At 44.2% G+C, this 17,619-nt stretch overlaps 1 protein-coding gene across 1 annotated transcript in view; it reads left to right on the top strand.

Annotated features, from left to right (window-relative positions):
- BSN (bassoon presynaptic cytomatrix protein) overlaps positions 1–17,619 on the top strand; it is a 304,960-nt gene that overhangs the window by 19,923 nt on the left and 267,418 nt on the right. The window contains exon 2 of the mRNA XM_030206778.1: positions 1,161–1,560. Within this exon, the coding sequence (XP_030062638.1) occupies positions 1,161–1,560 (400 nt within the window). The remainder of the gene's footprint in view (positions 1–1,160; positions 1,561–17,619) is intronic.

Raw genomic sequence — 17,619 nt, 5'->3', positions numbered from 1 at the left:
CTGTGAAGGGGCGGACCGAACCGTATTTTCGAAAAAAATAGACGTCCATGTTTTATTCGACAATTTGTGAGCTGGGCGTTTTTGCTTTTCAGCGATAATGGAAAATGAAAGCGTCCGGCTCAAAAACGAATAAATCCAAGGCATTTGTTCGTGGGAGGGGCCAGGATTCGTAGTGCACTGGTCCCCCTCACATGCCAGGACACCAACCGGGCACCCTAGGGGGCACTTTTACAAAAACAAAAAAAGAAGGTAAAAGAGCTCCAAGGTGCATAGCACCCTTCCCTTGTGTGTTGAGCCCCCCAAATCCCCCTCAAAACCCACTGCCCACAAGTCTACACCATTACTATAGCCCTAAGGGGTGAAGGGGGGCACCTACATGTGGGTACAGTGGGTTTGGGGGGGTTGGACGATTAAGCATTAAGCAGCACAGTTGTAACAGGTAGGGGGGGGATGGGCCTGGGTCCACCTGCCTGAAGTCCACTGCACCCCCTAACAACTGCTCCAGGGACCTGCATACTGCTGCCAGGGAGGTGGGTATGACATTTGAGGGTGAAAATAAAAAGTTGTGAAACATCATTTTTTGTGGTGGGAGGGGGTTAGTGACCACTGGGGGAGTCAGGGGAGGTCATCCCTGATTCCCTCTGGTGGTAATCTGGTCATTTAGGGCACTTTTTGGGGCCTTATTCGTGAAAAAACAGGGTCCAGGAAAAGTGCCCTAAATTCTAGCTACAAATGCATACTTTTTTCCCATTATTGGCGAAAGGCGCCCATCTCTGTTCAGGTGATAACCATGCCCCAGTTCCGCCTTCACCACGCCTCTGACACGCCCCCGTCAACTTTGTACACTTCCGCGATGGAGTGCAGTTGAAAACGTCTAAGTTCGGCTTTCGATTATACCGTGTTATTCATTTTTGTGCGATAAACGTCCATCTCCCGATTTAGGTCGGAACTTGGGCGTTTTTCTCGTTCGATTATAAGCAGGTCAGTATCCTAGCTATTCATGCTACAGAAAATTCTCCCTCTGTAAATAAAGATAAACATCTCTAGTCTATTTCAATTGAAATTAAGCTTTAATATTATTACAACTCTGGAGTCCTTTGAATTTTCTGATTAGTCACATTATGAAAATGTTGATTGTACATATTTTGATACTATTTCAGTGTCTCAGGAAAACTGGAACACTCTGAACGTTTGGCTGGACACAAAGCAGCACCCCAGTCTCTTAAACAAGCTACGCGGAGCCATGAAGGCACCCAAGAGACAAAAAGCCACATATCCTCTCAGCAACAGGGCGATAATACCAAGAGAATGCTGCAAGTGGACAACAGAATTCAGAGGTCACGACGGTCTCCGTCTGCATCCCCAGATCGAGGCAACACCCCCACCTCACCTTACTCTGTCCCACAAATTGCACCTCTTCCCAGCAGTACTCTCTGCCCTATATGCAACACGACAGACCTCACCTCCTCTCCTCACCAGCCAAACTTTAACACCTGCACCCTGTGTCACAACGAAGTGTGCAAGCAATGTGGATTCAATCCCAATCCTCATCTTACCGAGGTAAATACTATTGCTGTGCATGTTTCTTTATCACTAACTTTTACTTTGGAAAAGCTCAGGAGAAGTTGTTAATTATATGTTTTAAATTGCTTGCTTTCTGTTTATTTCTAATGTTTTAATTAATGCCATACAATGGTTTTGGAGAATGTACTAGCAAGAGTAAATAAATATGTGAAAAAAAGAACTCATAAAAGAAATAAAATGTCATCATGTTAGCAGGAGGTATTACAAAGGATTAAGGGCTAAATTTACCATAGTTCCTATTTTATGAAATAGGATCAATTTTATTACTAACATGTTAATGGCATTAGCACACACACTAATGTATAGCCCTAAAGACCTCATTCAATCATTTTTTTTTCATAGATAAAGAATGGTACAAAATACTTTTTGATGAAGTCTTGATTAAGACTTTAAGTGGACTTTTTTTTACAAAGCTACATATTTTTAAAATATCTATCTACAGTACATACATAAAATGTACTTAAGGGAAGAGAGAGAGAGAGAGAGAGAGAGAGAGAGAGAGAGAGAGAATGCCTTGGGGAAGAGCTAACAGTAAGAGAAAGAAAGAATGAGAAGAAAAGAGAACTTTCTGGGGAAAGGAAAGGGTTGAAATGCTTTGAATTGAGAGCGTGTGTGTGTGGGGGGGAGGTTGGAAGGAGAGGCAGCAAGATAATGCCTTGATGGAGGAGAGAAATTATAGAAAGAGAGGGCATCTTGAGGAGCTGAAGAGAAAAGAGAGAGAGCATGTCTTGTGATTAAAGAGAAGGGGACAAGAGGAGACTGGGAGATTGCCTGTGGGTGAAGGTGTCACATACTTACCCCCAATGATGTTGCCTCACATAAGATGGGAGCTGTGATCTCTTCCTGTCTAATATTCCGCCAAAATCGCTATGCTCATATCAACCCACTCCTGAAGTCACTTCACTGGCTCCCTATCTGCTTCCGTATGCGCGCCCAAAACATTCGTCTACACTACCGCAGGCCATTTTTTCAGCGCACATTTGTAAAAGGGCCCCTTAGGTAACTGAATTCAAAAATGCTTGGGATAAACATAAAGGAATCCTGTTTGGAAGGAATGGATCCTCAGAAGCTTAGCCGAGATTGGGTCGCAGAGCTGGTGTTGAGAGGCGGGGCTAGTGGTTGGGAGGCGGGGCTAGTGCTGGGCAGACTTCTACGGTCTGTGCCCTGAAAATGGCAGAAACAAATCAAGGTCAGATACACAAAAAGTAGGACATATGAGTTTATCTTGTTGGGCAGACTGGATGGACCGTGCAGGTCTTTTTCTGCCGTCATCTACTATGTTACTATGTATACAATTCAGGCTCCTCTTATTGACCTATAAGTGCATTCACTCTGCAGTCCCTCACTACCGCTCCACCCTCATCTCTCCCTACACTCCTTCGCAGAAACTCTGGAATTCATTGCCAGTGAATGTGGCAAAAGCAGTTAGCTTAGCGGGGTTTAAAAAAGGTTTGACCACCTTCCTAAAAGAAAAGTCCATAAGCCATTATTAAGATGGACGGTGAAAATCCATTGCTTATTTCTAGGATAAGGAGCTTAAAATGTATTGTATTGTTTTGGGATCTTGCCAGGTACTTGTGACCTGGATTGGCCACTGTTGGAAACAGGATGCTGGACTTGATGGACCTTCGGTCTGTCCCAGTATGGCAACACTTATGTACTTATTATGTAGTTATCATCCACCTTGATCAACATTATAACCAAGGTAAAGCCCTCCATAGCAGATTTCCCACTTGGGATAGTAATAACTTTGAGGCCGATATTCAGCCGGTAGGAGGCAGCCCGCATAAGTTCCATGGTCTGTGCTGACCTCGAGTATTCAATGCTGGGCCTTTTCTGGTGACCAGCATTGAATATCCATTTTCTTTTTTTGGCCGGCACTAACTTAACCGCCTAAGCAAATATTCAGCACTGGTCGGTTAAGTTAATAGCAATCAAAGATAGGACTTCTATTTATGGCGTCTGATTCAGGGACGTAGCCACGGATGGGCCTGGGCCCACCCAGTTTGGGGTTAGGCCCACCCAGCAGTGGTGTCCCTAAAGTGCTTCCGCTGGTCGCAGGTTTGCAGCGATTCCCACACATTGCCTGCTGCTCAATGATCTCCTTGCAGCTGCTAAGTGCTAACCCAGAAGCCTGTCCTCTGCCGCAACTTCCGATTTCTGCCGTCAAGATGAGGCAGAGGAGAATCTTCCGAGTTAGTGCTTAGTGGCTGCAAGGAGATCGTTGATTGTCAGGCAGTGTGTAGAAATCACTGCCACTGCCAGCAACCCACAGAAGCATGAAGAGAGTTGTGAGTGGGATAGGAAAGAGGAAGGAAGGGGGCGAAGATGCTGCACGGGGGTGAGGGAACTGATGGGGGGAAGATACTGCATGGGGTGTGGGAAGATGGGGACAAATGCTGCATGGGGAGGAAAGATGGGGGAAAGATGCTGCACGGGGGAGGGAAGACAGGGGACATATGCTGCACAGGGGGAGTGAAGACGGGGGACAGATGCTGCATGGGGGAGGGAAGACGGGGTCAAATGATGCATGGAGGAGGGAAGACGGGACAGATGCTGCAGAGGGAGGGAACATGGGGGGAAAATGCTGCACGGGGGAGGGAAGATGGGGAAAGATGCTGCATGGGGGAGGGAACATGGGGGAAAGATGCTGCGGGGGGGGGGGGGGAAAGATGCTGCACGGGGGGACGACGAAGGGAGATATGCAGCAAAGGGGTGGAGGGTGAGAGAGAAATCTTGCATATGAAGTGGAGGGGAGGGAGACATGCTACATAGAGAGGGAGAAATGTTGAACATAGGGGTGGAGAGGAGGGAGAAATGTTGGACATAGGGGTGGTGGGAAGGGAGAAATGTCAGACATAGGGTGGAGGGGAGGGAGACATGTTGGACATGATGGTAGAGGAGAGGAGGGGAGAGATGCTGCATGGGAAGGGGAGAGAGATGTTGGATCCAGAGCACAAGGAAGGGGGGAGAAAAAGATGGTGGACAGTGGGAATGAGAGGGGAAGATGTTGGATAAGGGGTGGATAAGAAGGAGAGAGAGGTACACAGGAGGTGGTGAGGGGAGAAAGGGAAAATGCTAGACCATGGGGGAGAGGGTAGGAGGGAAGAGAGAAGGGACAGGAAATTGGCAGGCTACGAGGGTGGGGTGGGGAGGGGAAGAAGAGGAATCAGATGCTTGTTAGAAGGGTGGAGGGAGGAAGATGATGGGAATGGTGGAATCCTGTGGGAGAGGCCAGGAGGGGGAGGAGGAGGGGTGACAAGGAAATGAATGAGAGGATAGTGATTACAGAGGGTAGAAATATGGTAATGGGGAGTAGATTAAAGATGAAAGAGAATGTAGGGCTGGGGAAGGAGTGAGATGGGTAATGGGAGAGCTAGTGGGTGAAAGAAGAAGATGGAAATTTGATAGGTAGTTAAAAAGTAAAAAGGAGGAGAAGAAGGGCGAGAGAGAGGCAGAAAAGAAAGAGCTAAAAAACAATGATCACTATGTCAGAGGCAGGCGCAGTGAGGGAACAGACAGGAGAGAGGAGAAAAGACAAATGGACTGCAGCCGCTTGAAGATGAATTAGCAGAAAAGAGAAATTGGAACCAGCAAGATGGAAAAATAAAATGTCCAGACAACAAAGGTAGAAACAAAGCATTTTATTTTGAATGTTTTAAATGGAACGTGTTAGCTTTTGGAAATGTGCATAGCAAATGTCTTTGTACTGTGTTCAGTAGAAAAGGAAATGCATTTCTGTTTTATGTCTCCAGTGTTGCAGTAATGCTAAGTTTAACTTCTTAGGGTTCCATTCAATTTTTTTCTAAATATTTTATTTCTAATTTGTAATCTCTTCTTCTGTATTTGGTGAGGGTCTGTTGGTATGATAATAATGGCAGGTGGGAAATCTGAGGGGAGACAGAGATGAGAGGGAATCGGGGAGGAGGGCCCTCCTTTATTTTCTGACTTGGGCCCAAGCAGGTCTAACACCAGTCCTGACCCTTGCTGTATAGCTGGTGAGGATCCCCAAGCATCCCTAGCTAAAGACCTCCAGAGACAACCAGAACGCCCTTCTACCAAGCTTTGCAGTTGGCAACAGCATCCTTGAACCATCGACAACTAATCATGTGTGGGGTGCCGGCATCAGTGGCATAGGGTCATTGCTGCTGCCTGCCAAGTTTGGTAAAAGAGAGTTCTGGCCACCTTCAGAGAAAGTCTTCAGCTGACAGAGCTTGGGGATCCTCATTAACTAAAGTATTTATATTTTGAGGTGGGGGTAGGGCGGGGCAAAGAAACTTTTATGCCCACCCATAAAAGCCAGTCTGTCTGGCTATGCCACTGGTCTGATTTGGCTGCTAAAGTTAGCTGATCAGCGCTGAATATTGCTGGCTATCACTTGATATAGCCGGTTAATGTTTCAGTACTGACCTCAAATATTCAGCAAAGATAATTGATTATCTCGCACTGAATATTTGCGTTTTGGTGCCAAAATGCTATTTAACCAGTCAGTGGCTGTTTCTGGCCAGTTAAATAACTCTGAATATCGGGGGTGGGGGGTGGGGGGGGGTGGGGGGGGGGAGGGGTTGTGTTGAGAGGTGCTTCTAAATAATGGAAGTGAAGAAGAAGCATACTGAAAGTGTAATTGATATTTTCTGAGAACGAGCATGATATCATAGCCTTAAAGTGGGATCCGATGGATGATATGGGAACTCTCTTCTGCTTATTTATGACCAGTTTTTTTTTTATAGTACTACACATGTTATTGTTTATTGTAGACCTGATATATTGCCTAATCCAATGGATAGGTCAAAGTGATGTACAAATTAAAAAAAAACAACCAATCTAGCTGATAGTCAAAGTGATTTAAGCAAGCAAAAAGGCCCCTGCCCACTTAAATCGCCTGTCACCATCCACACTCCAATATTCAGCGACACTAAAGCGGGCAGTGGCACTAAATATTGTCTCTGACTGCCGCCAAAAAAAGTGGGCAGGTGAGAGGCAGTGGCAGAGCAGGGGGTGGTGTTATGGAGGAGCCTGAGGTTATAAGGGTGCCGGCAACACAAAAGCTGTCCTAAATTAGGCTGCTTAGCTGTGCAGGTGCTGGCACTGAATATTGTCTGGCATTTTCATAACCGTTTCTACCTTCAAAAAAAATCCCCTGATCCCCAGCCCATGCTAAGAAGAAGACCTACACTCCTGAGCCTACCTTTGCTCCCAGTGGAAGTGTTGGGGTTGCCAATACCAAATGGCCTAAAAGTTCCAACCAGCTCCCCAGCAGAATATAACCTTGGTCCCAGTAATTTTTCTGGATGACCTTCCAGAGACCTTCAAGAAGACTGAAGTGTTCCAAACAAGGTGGCCCCTTATAACCTCAGACTGGTGGGTTCTCCAAATTGTCCAAGTAGGTTACCATCAAATGTATAATTGGAATGGATTCCTCCAAATTCCCCACTTAGAGCATCGACGTTAAGCTCTCAGCATCAGGAATTGCTTACCAAGGAAGTGCAGTCAAACACTTTCCACCAGGGGAAAGAGGAAGGGATTTTACTGCAAGTATTTCCTGATCACCAAGAAATGGAGGGATATCATCCCATTCTGGACCTAAGTGCCCTGAACAAGTACATAGCCAAACAAAAGATCAGGATGGATTCCTTGGGCACTTTAATACTCATGATTAAAAAGGAGATTTGGCTATGCCCTCTGGTCTTAAATGATGCTTATACCCACATATAGATACAGTACATCCAAGTCATAGGAAGTATCTGAACTTCACAGTAGGAAAACATGACTTCCAGTATCACATGCCACCACTTGGCCCCAAGAATATTGACAAAGGGCTTGATAATCAGCCAGTGGTGGGCAGAACGTTTGCTGTCCACTGCTGACGTTAAACACAGATATTCAATGCTGGGCCATATCTGGTGACAGGCATTGAATATCTATTTTGGCTGCTAACCAACTATGCCAATATTCAGCGCTAACCAGTTAACTTTTTAGCAGTCAAAGATAGTCCTGCCGTCTATTTTGACCGCTCAACATAGCTGGTTTGGCGCTGAATATCCCCTAACTGGGATATTCAGCAGGAGATAGCCAGTTATCTCCTGCTGAATATCCATAGTTAAGGCGCTTAAACCCTTTAGCCCTAACCTCTTTAGCCTTTCCTCATTCGAGAGGAGTTCCATCCCCTTATAATTTTGGCTGCTCTTCTTTGAACCTTTTCTAATTCCATTATATCTTTTTTGAGATATGACAACCAGAACGGAACACAGTACTCAAGGTGTGGTCGCACCATAGAGTGGTACAGAGGCATTATAGTATTTTCAGTCTTATTAACCATCCCTTTCCTAATAATTACTAGCATTCTATTTGCTTTTTTTGGCTGCCACCACACACTGAGTAGAAGATTTCAGCATATTTATAACCACACCTAGATCTTTTTCTTGAGTGCTGACCCCCAAGGTGGACCCTAGCATCAGGTAACTATGATTCGGATTATTTTTTCCAATGTGCATCACCTTGCATTTGTCCACATTAAATTTCATCTGCTACTACTACTACTACTTATCATTTCTATAGTGCTACTAGACGTACGCAGCGCTGTATACTTGACCATGAAGAGACAGTCCCTGCTTGACAGAGCTTACAATCTAATTAGGACAAACAGGACAAATAAGAGATAAGGGAATATTAAAGTGAGGATGATAAAATAAGGGTTCTGAACAAGTGAATAAGGGTTAGGAGTTAAAAGCAGCATCAAAAAGGTGGGCTCTTAGCTTAGATTTGAAGACAGCCAGAGATGGAGCTTGACATACCAGCTCAGGAAGTCTATTCCAGGCATATGGTGCAGCAAGATAAAAGGAACTGAGTCTGGAGTTAGCGGTGGAGGAGAAGGGTGCAGATAAGAGAGATTTACCCAGTGAACTGAGTTCCCGGGGAGGAGTATAGGGAGAGATGAGAGTGGAGAGGTACTGAGGAGCTGCAGAGTGAATGCACTTATAAGTCAATAAGAGGAGTTTGAACTGTATTCAGAAATGGATAGGGAGCCAGTGAAGTGACTTGAGGAGAGGGCTAATATGAGCATAGCGACATTGGCGGAACATTAGTCGTGTAGCAGAATTTTGAACAGATTGAAGAGATGTCTAAGTGGGAGACTTGTGAGAAGCAAGATGCAATAGTCTAAGGGAGAGGTGATAAGAGTGTGGATGAGGGTTCTGGTAGTGTGCTCAGAGAGGAAAGGGCAAATTTTGGTGATATTATAGAGAAAGAAACGACAGGTTTTAGCAGTCTGCTGAATATGTGCAGAGAAGGAGAGAGGGGAGTCAAAGATGACCCCAAGGTTACGAGCTGATGAGAGTGTTATCCACAGAAATAGAGAATGGGGAAGAGGAGAGGTTGGTTTAGGTGGAAATATAAGAAGCTCAGTCTTGGTTATGTTTAGTTTCAGATGGCGGTGAGACATCCAGGCCTCAATGTCAGACAGGCAGGCTGATACTTCGATCTGGATTCCTGCTGAGATTTCTGGTGTGGAGAGGTAGATCTGGGAATTGTCAGCGTAAAGATGATACTGAAAACCATGGGATGAGATCAGAGTACCAAGGGAAGAAGTATAGATGGAGAAAAGAAGAGGTCCCAGGACAGATCCATGAGGTACACCAACTGACAGTGGGATAGAAGTAGAGGAGGATCCACCAGAGTATACACTAAAAGTATGTTGGGAGAGATAAGAAGAAAACCAGGAAAGAACAGAGCCCTGAAATCCAAGTGAGGACAGCGTACCAAGGAGTAGGCTGTGATCAACAGTGTCAAAAGCAGCAGATAGATCGAGAAGGATGAGTATAGAATAGAGCCCTCTGGATCTGGCCAGGAACAGGTCATTGGAGACTTTAGCAAGTGCTGTTTCGGTTGAATGAAGGGGGCGAAAGCCAGATTGAAGTGGATCAAGAATAGCTTGAGATGAAAGAAAGTCAAGGCAACAGTGGTGAACAGCATGTTCAAGTATCTTGGATAGGAAAGGGAGATGGGGCGATAGTTGGAAGGACAGGTAGGGTCCAATGAAGGTTTTTTAAAGAGTGGTGTGACTACAGCATGTTTGATGGCATCAGGAACAGTCGCAGTGGAAAGTGAAAGATTGAGGATATGACAGATAAAAGGGATGACAGTAGGAGAGATACTGTTAAGTAGATGGGTGGGAATAGGATCAGAGGAACAGGTAGTTAGTTTCGAGAAGGAAAGAAGATGTGTAGTTTCCTCTTTAGTGATTTCAGAAAAGGAAGAAAAGGAGGCAGAGGTTGGAGGGTTGAGAGAATGGACTAAGGGAAGGAGATGTGGAGGTGACCTGGTTGAGAATTCAAGTTTAATCTGGTGAACCGTATCATGAAAGTACTCAGCCAGAGTCTGGGGAGAAAGTGAAGGGGGAGTTGGAGGTGAAGGCACTTTGAGGAAAGAGTTCAGTGTGGTAAAGAGACGTCGAGGGATTGAGCAAAGAGAATTTGTCAACTGGATATAATAGTCCTGTTTGGCAAGTAAAAGAGCAGACTGGAAGGAGGTCAGCAAGAATTTGAAATGTATGATGTCAGCATGGGCACGGCATTTCAGCCAAAGGCGTTCGGCAGAGTGGGCACAGGAACGTAGGTAGCGGATTCTAGAGGTCAGCCAAGGCTGGGGTTTGGTATGTTTTACAGAACAGGGAATGGGAGGAGCGAGAGTATCCAGAGCAGAGGAGAGAATAGTATTACAGGAAGAGACAGCCTTATTGACAGACTTGGATAACATGGAGGGGCATGCTGTAAAGCGGCGTCCCGACCGTATTATTGAAACAAGATAGCCGGCTATCTTTCGTTTTGATAATATGGTTGGAGCCGGCCAAATCTCAGCATTTGCGCCGGCTTTAGTGATGGCCGGCATCGGTTTCCGGCGATAATGGAAACTAATGCCGGCGATCTCAAACCCAGCCAAATCCAAGCCCTTTGGTCATGGGAGGAGCCAGCATTTGTAGTGCACTGGCCCCCCTGACATGCCAGGACACCAACCGGGCACCCTAGGGGGCACTGCAGTGGACTTCAAAAATTGCTCCCAGGTGCATAGCTCCCTTACCTTGGGTGCTGAGCCCCCCCAAATCCCCCCCAAAACCCACTCTCCAGAACTCTACACCACTACCATAGCCCTAAGGGATGAAGGGGGGCACCTACATGTGGGTACAGTGGGTTTTGGGTGGGGTTTGGAGGGCTCCCATTTACCACCACAAGTGTAACAGGTGGGGGGATGGGCCTGGGTCCACCTGCCTGAAGTGCACTGCACCCACAAAAAACTGCTCCAGAGACCTGCATACTGCTGTCAGGGAGCTGGGTTTGACATTTCAGGCTGGCATAGAGGCTGGCAAAAAAATAAATTTTTTTTTTGGGTAGGAGGGGGTTGGTGACCACTTGGGGAGTAAGGGGAGGTGATCCCCGATTCCCTCCGGTGGTCGTCTGGTCAGTTGGGGTACCTTTTTGAAGCTTGGTCTTGAAAAAAAAGGGACCAAGTGAAGCCGGCGAAATGCTCGTCAGAGCCGGCTTTGTTTTTTCCATTATCAGGTGAAGCCAGCCATCTCGTAACCACGCCCCGTCCCGCCTTCCGTACCCTGCCGAAATGCCCCCTTGAGGTTTGGCCGGTTCCGCGATGGAATACAGTTGGCGCCGGACAAAATCGGCTTTCGATTATACCGATTTGGCCGGGTTCAGGAGATGGCCAGCTATCTCCCGATTTGTGTCGGAAGATGGCCGGCAATCTCCTTCAAAAATAAGCAGGATAGTGGTAGAGAAGAGATTTGAAACACCGGGGGACAGAGTAGAAGGGTCAGTAGCCTGAAGATTCCTAAATGTGTTGGTTCAGATTGGACGGGACTGGGGAGGAGGGTGTTTAAGTGTGAAAGTTATCAGATGATGGTCAGAGAGGGGAAGAGTTGAGGCACAGAAACTGGAGAGTGAGCAGTTTGAGAAGAGGATAAGATCTAGACAGTGGCCATTCTGGAAAGTAGGGGCAGTGGAGCACAGTTGAAGATTGAAAGAGGATGTTAAAGCAAGAAACTGAGAAGCATAAGAGTCAGAGGGATCATTAGCATGAATGTTAAAATCCCCAAGAATGAGGGAAGGAGATGAAGGTTCAAGAAAGAAGGAAAGCCAGGCATCAGAGTCAGTGAGAAAGGAAGAAAGGGACTTATCAGGGGGTTGATAAATGACTGCTACTCGGAGAGGCAGAGGCGTGAATAGATGGATGGAGTGGACTTCGAAGGAAGAAAAGCAGTGAGACTGAGGTGGAAGAAGAGGTTGAAATCTACAAGAAGGTTGCCCAGTCTTCCAGTTTCCTAAGGTCTTCCTGCAATATTTCACAGTCCGCATGTGTTTTAAAAACCTTGAATAGTTTTGTGTCATCTGCATATTTAATCACCTCACACATCGTTCTGATTTCCGTATCATTTATAAATATGTTAAGTAGCACTGGGCCCACCACCAATTCTCGTGGCACTCTCTGTTCACCCTCCTCCATTGAGAGAAATGACCATTTAAACCTAACCTCTGTTTTCTATCCAATAACCAATTCCTAATCCACACCAGAACCTTGCCTCCTATCCCATGACTCTTTAATTTTCTCAGGAGTCTCTCATGAGGAACTTTATGAAAAGCTTTCTGAAAATCCAGATACACTGCATCAACCGGCTCACCATGGTTTAATGAGATAAAGCCAACATGGATTTAGTGAAGGGAAATCTTGTCTTACCAATCTATTACATTTCTTGAAAGGGGTGAACAAGCATGTGGAGCTGGTTGATATTTTGTATCTGGATTTTCAAAAGGTGTTTGACAAAGTACCTCATGAAAGACTCCAGAAGAAATTGGAGAGTCATGGGATAGGAGGTAGTGTCCTATTGTGGATTAAAAACTGGCTAAAAGGTAGAAAACAGAGAGTAGGGTTAAATGGTCAGTATTCTCAATGGAGGAGGGTAGATAGTGGGGTTCCCCAGGGGTCTGTGCTGGGACCGCTGCTTTTTAACATATTTATAAATGATCTAGAGATGGGAGTAACTAGTGAGGTAATTAAATTTGCTGACGACACAAAGTTATTCAAAGTTGTCAAATCGTGAGAGGATTGTGAAAAATTACAAGAGGACCTTACGAGACTGGGAGACTGGCGTCTAAATGGCAGATGACGTTTAATGTGAGCAAGTGCAAAGTGATGCATATGGGAAAGAGGAACCCAATCTATAGCTATGTAATGCAAGGTTCCACGTTAGGAGTCACCAACCAAGAAAGGGATCTCGGTGTCATCGTTGATGATATGTTGAAACCCTCTTCTCAGTGTGCTGCAGCGGCTAAGAAAGCAAATAGAATGTTAGGTATTATTAGGAAAGGAATGGAAAACAAAAGTGAGGATGTTATAAAGCTTTTGTATCGCTCCATGGTGTGACCGCACCTTGAATATTGTGTTCAATTCTGGTCACCACATCTCAAAAAAGATATAGTGGAATTAGAAAAGGTACAGAGAAAGGCGACAAAAATGATAAAGGGGATGGGATGACTTCCCTATGAGGAAAGGCTGAAGCGTCTAGGGCTCTTCAGCTTGGAGAAAAGATGGCTGAGGGGAGATATGATAGAGGTCTATAAAATAATGGGTGGAGTGGAACAGGTAGACGTGAATCGTTTGTTTACTCTTTCCAAAAATACTAGGACTAAGGGACATGCGATGAAGCTACAAAGTAGTACATTTTATATGAATTGGAGAAAATGTTTCTTCACTCAAACGTGTGGTTAAACTCTGGAATTCTTTGCCAGAGAATATGGTAAAGGTGGTTAGCTTAGCAGGGTTTTGTCTTGACATCTTCCTAAAGGAAAAGTCCATAGGCCATTATTAAATCGACTTGGGGTGAATCCATTGCTTATTTCTGGGATAAAGCAGCATAAAACGTATTAAACTTTTTCAGGATCTTGCAAGGTATTTGTGACCTGGATTGGCCACTGTTGGAAACAGGATGCTGGGCTTGATGGAGTTTTGGTCTGTCCCAGTGTGGCAGAGCTCCAGTCCACTGGGAGATAACAAAATGAAAATCTTCTGCATGCCTTTGATGTAGAATATCAAGACACTACCATCTTCGTCTCAACATGGACCATGTTTCACAAAGGGCTTCATCAGGAGACCAAACTCTATAAATATAAAAGGATAAAACAAAACTAAAAGAAAAACGTAACAAATGCTATCTGCCAAAACAGGAGTGGGGTCCCAAGCTTCTGTGCTAATGGCATCTCACCACTCTCAAGGAGCCAACAAATGTGCAATGTCGGGAATATACCGCTTAAATATACAACCATTCTGCCTAAAGGCGGAAGTAAGAATCACACTGCCAGCATCAAAATCCAGTCTACCTCTTTATTGAGCCAATTGCCTCTTTAACATATAGTGTAACCCTCCCTCCAATTTGATCCTCTCTATTATTGTGATATAATTTGTACACTGTTAATACAGTGTCCTATTGATTGTCCTCTTTCCACCAAGTCTAGGTCATCCCAGGTCCCTCCTCCACCCTCCCTCCTTCTCTTGCCTTATTCCTTTCTCTTTTACCACATAAAAAAAAAGGATTCTGTGCAGCCATTTTGCAGTTCAAGTCTGGCACCATTCTTGCAAGTATTTCTACTTCAGAGTTTTTCCCTCCATTCTTCTGTGGACCCGTTCGGTATTGTTGAAGAGGGAAGGCCAGTTGAGCCTTTCTCTCCTGATTTTATATTGCATAAGGCTTATCTCTTGAGGCAACCAGGCTGGGGTCCAGTACAAACCATTCTGGGGGCCCATGTGCTTCACTACCTGAGTCCTGCAGCACAGACTTCTGGGGATCCTTTCCCAAAGTGAAGGCATTGTACGTCCCTTTCTGACATGGAGTCTCTGGCCCCACTGTCCCCTCTGTTATTGGAGAGTGGTGTCTCTGGGGCTGCTGTTTTCATGCAGGAACAGCTGCATTTGGAAGAGGGAGAACTCTGACTGGAGGAGGTGGATGACCCCACAGCAGCCTGCGTTTTTCATAAGGAGGAGCTTGCTTCCTTTACTACCAAGGCCAAGATGGCATTGAGGGCAGATGCATGAAAAGCTCGGCTCCTGTTCCATAACTCTGCTCCAGCACTTCTGACTCCCTAGCCACCAAAAAGTCTGTTGCTTCTGTTCAAAGAAAAAAATGAGTAAGGGCTTCTTTTAAAAAGCACGCTAGTGATTTCTGAGTGATAAATGAAACCCATTCAATTCCTGTGGGCTTCCTCTAATTTGCCACGCGGGAATCGCTAGAGCAGCTTTGTAAAAGAAGCCCTAGTTATACAGCATTGTGCAGGAAATTTAAAAATAAATGTAAGGGAAAGGGAAATAGGACTTGATATATTGCCTTTCTGAGGTTTTTGCAACTACATTCAAAGTAGTTTACATATATTTAGGTACTTATTTTGTACTGGGGCAATGGAGGGATTTTCCCCAAGTCCATTTAATAACGGTCTATGGACTTTTCCTTTAGGAAGCCGTCCAAACCTTTTTTAAACTCCTTTTCTTTTTCGTATGGATTTGGAAAAATTCATACGTAAGTTGAATTTAAAGTTATTTTTTTCCTCTGAAGAATCTTCTAGTGGCATGGATAGATCTTTGGTGAGTGAACCTTCTAAATGGTGTCCTACGGGCAATTTAGAAGCGGTGTTGGCGACCTTTAGAATGTGCATTTTAAAGGACTTGGAGGAGGTAGAATTGCACTTACCTAGATGCAAGCTGAATTTGGACAAAGAAGAACGGTGCAGCCTTGCAGACTTTAAAAATAGATCCTAGGATAATTATTCGGAGAGCTGACAAAGGAGGGGCGGTGGTGATACAAAATACTACTGCCTACATGGAAGAAATAATACGTCAATTATCGGATGGAGACACATATGTAGAAGTTGATGGAGACCCTTCTGAAGAAGTACAGGACTTGATTGAGAAGGTGACTAGTGGAGGTAAAAATGCGGGTTTTCTTACTCAGAAAGAATATACTTTTTTGAATTTTCGTTTCTTTAAAGTTCCTATTTTTTATACTTTGCCTAAGATTCATAAAAACTTGGAACATCCTCCTGGCCGGCCTATTGTATCGGCCAAGGGATCTTTACTGGAACGTGCTGCACAATACATTGATAAGATCTTGCAACCACATATGTTAACAATACGCTCATATGTATGGGATAGTTCCCATTTTTTGATGTTGTTAGAATCTTTACAAATACAAGAAGAATCAGAGGTTCTGCTAGTTACCCTTGACGTATGTGCTTTATACACGTCAATACCTCAAGAAGAAGTCATCATAGTCTTGGAACAGATTTTAGAATCTAGACCACGTCCCCAGTTAATTCCTACTGAATTAATCATTGAATTAATTCACATTACTTTGTCTCGAAATTATTTCACATGGAACCATAGATTTTATTTTCAGAAAAAAGGGGTTTCCATGGGAGCAGCTTGCTCTCCCACCATCGCTAAACTTTTTATGGAATATTTTGAGAACCGATGGATTTATACATCCGATTTATTTGTCCATGCCATATGTTGGTTTCGATATATCGATGATATCTTCATGGCTTGGAGAGGGACATTGGAACAGTTGAATTTATTTGTAGAAGAATTAAATACATGTCATAATACGATCAGCTTTGTAGCTAAACATAGTGTTTCAGCTATTGCCTTTTTGGATGTGAAAGTAAGTTTAGAACAACATCACTTAGACACGTCCATGTACATTAAACCCATGGATAGGAATACGACTTTACAATACAATAGTATGCATCCGCATCATTGCAGGACTAACATTCCTTTTGCGCAATTTCTCAGATATAGAAGGATTTGTTCTTCCAGAGATGGTTATGTACAGCAAGCCACCCAATTGGAAGCTAGGTTAATAGATAGAGGCTATCCTAAAAAATTGGTGGCTAAAGCTAAGAAAAGAGCTGGAAATAATCATAGAGATTGGCTATTGTATCCTCCACAGAGAATCCAGGAGGCAGAAGAAATATTGACATTCGTTACGCGTTTTAATGCTCATTCAAGCAAGATGATTAAAATTGTTAAACGCCATCAATCTTTGTTACAAGTCCATCCTTGCTTTCGAGATTTACGTGTGATTTTTGCTTTCCAACGAAGCAGTAATCTCAATGATGTGTTATGCCCTTGGATGTCTGGAATCGAGACACCGTTGGGAGAAGAGAAGAAGGTGGTCACAGTTCTTGTGGCCATTGTTCTGTATGTAACATCATGATGGAGTCTAGTGTATTTATGGATCCTTGTTCAAAGAAAGTGTATACGCTACATGCTAAAACGAACTGTGCCTCAGCGCATGTGATATATGCCATAATATGCCCATGTGGTTTGTGCTACGTGGGACAGACATCCCGGAATTTAAAAACACGGTTAATAGAACATAGACATTGTATCCAGACTGGTAAAACTTATGAACCTATGGTATCGCATTGCCTGAAATATCAACATCAATTTTCAGATTTGAAATGTATCGTATTGGAGCAAATAAGAATAACTGAAAGGAAGGGAGACATCAGACGGATTTTAAGACAAAGGGAACAACGCTGGATATTTGATCTAGGGACTGTCATTCCCAAAGGCTTAAATGTTGCAATTGAGTGGAAAGCGTTTCTTTGATCACTGCTCCGTTTGATTGGATAAGTGCGAGATGACGTCAGACGCTGAGTATATAAATATTCAACGGGTATAGAGAAGCTGTCCGCCATTTTCTGTTCCAGTGAGATTGGAGACGGAGATATTTTACAGGCTTGGGATTGCGGTTATTTTGAAAGATTTCCCTGAAGCAGCTATATTATTTAGCGAAACAGGGCTTCCCTGTCGGAACCTTTTGAATGTCAAGAGCATATTGGATAAGGCTGGACTTTTCAAGAATTCATACACTGAGATAAGTACTCTTGCCAAGCTTTAATATATATGAAAATTGTGTCTCCTATGCATCTGCTTGTTGGGACTTGTGGTTAAATTTATGAGAAATTTAGTTAGTGGAGTTTT

Source organism: Microcaecilia unicolor, chromosome 6 (assembly GCF_901765095.1).
Source record: "Microcaecilia unicolor chromosome 6, aMicUni1.1, whole genome shotgun sequence".
Classification (NCBI taxonomy): Eukaryota; Metazoa; Chordata; class Amphibia; order Gymnophiona; family Siphonopidae; genus Microcaecilia; species Microcaecilia unicolor.
The sequence above is the reverse complement of the archived record's forward strand: the minus strand, read 5'-3'. Positions and strand labels throughout refer to the sequence as shown.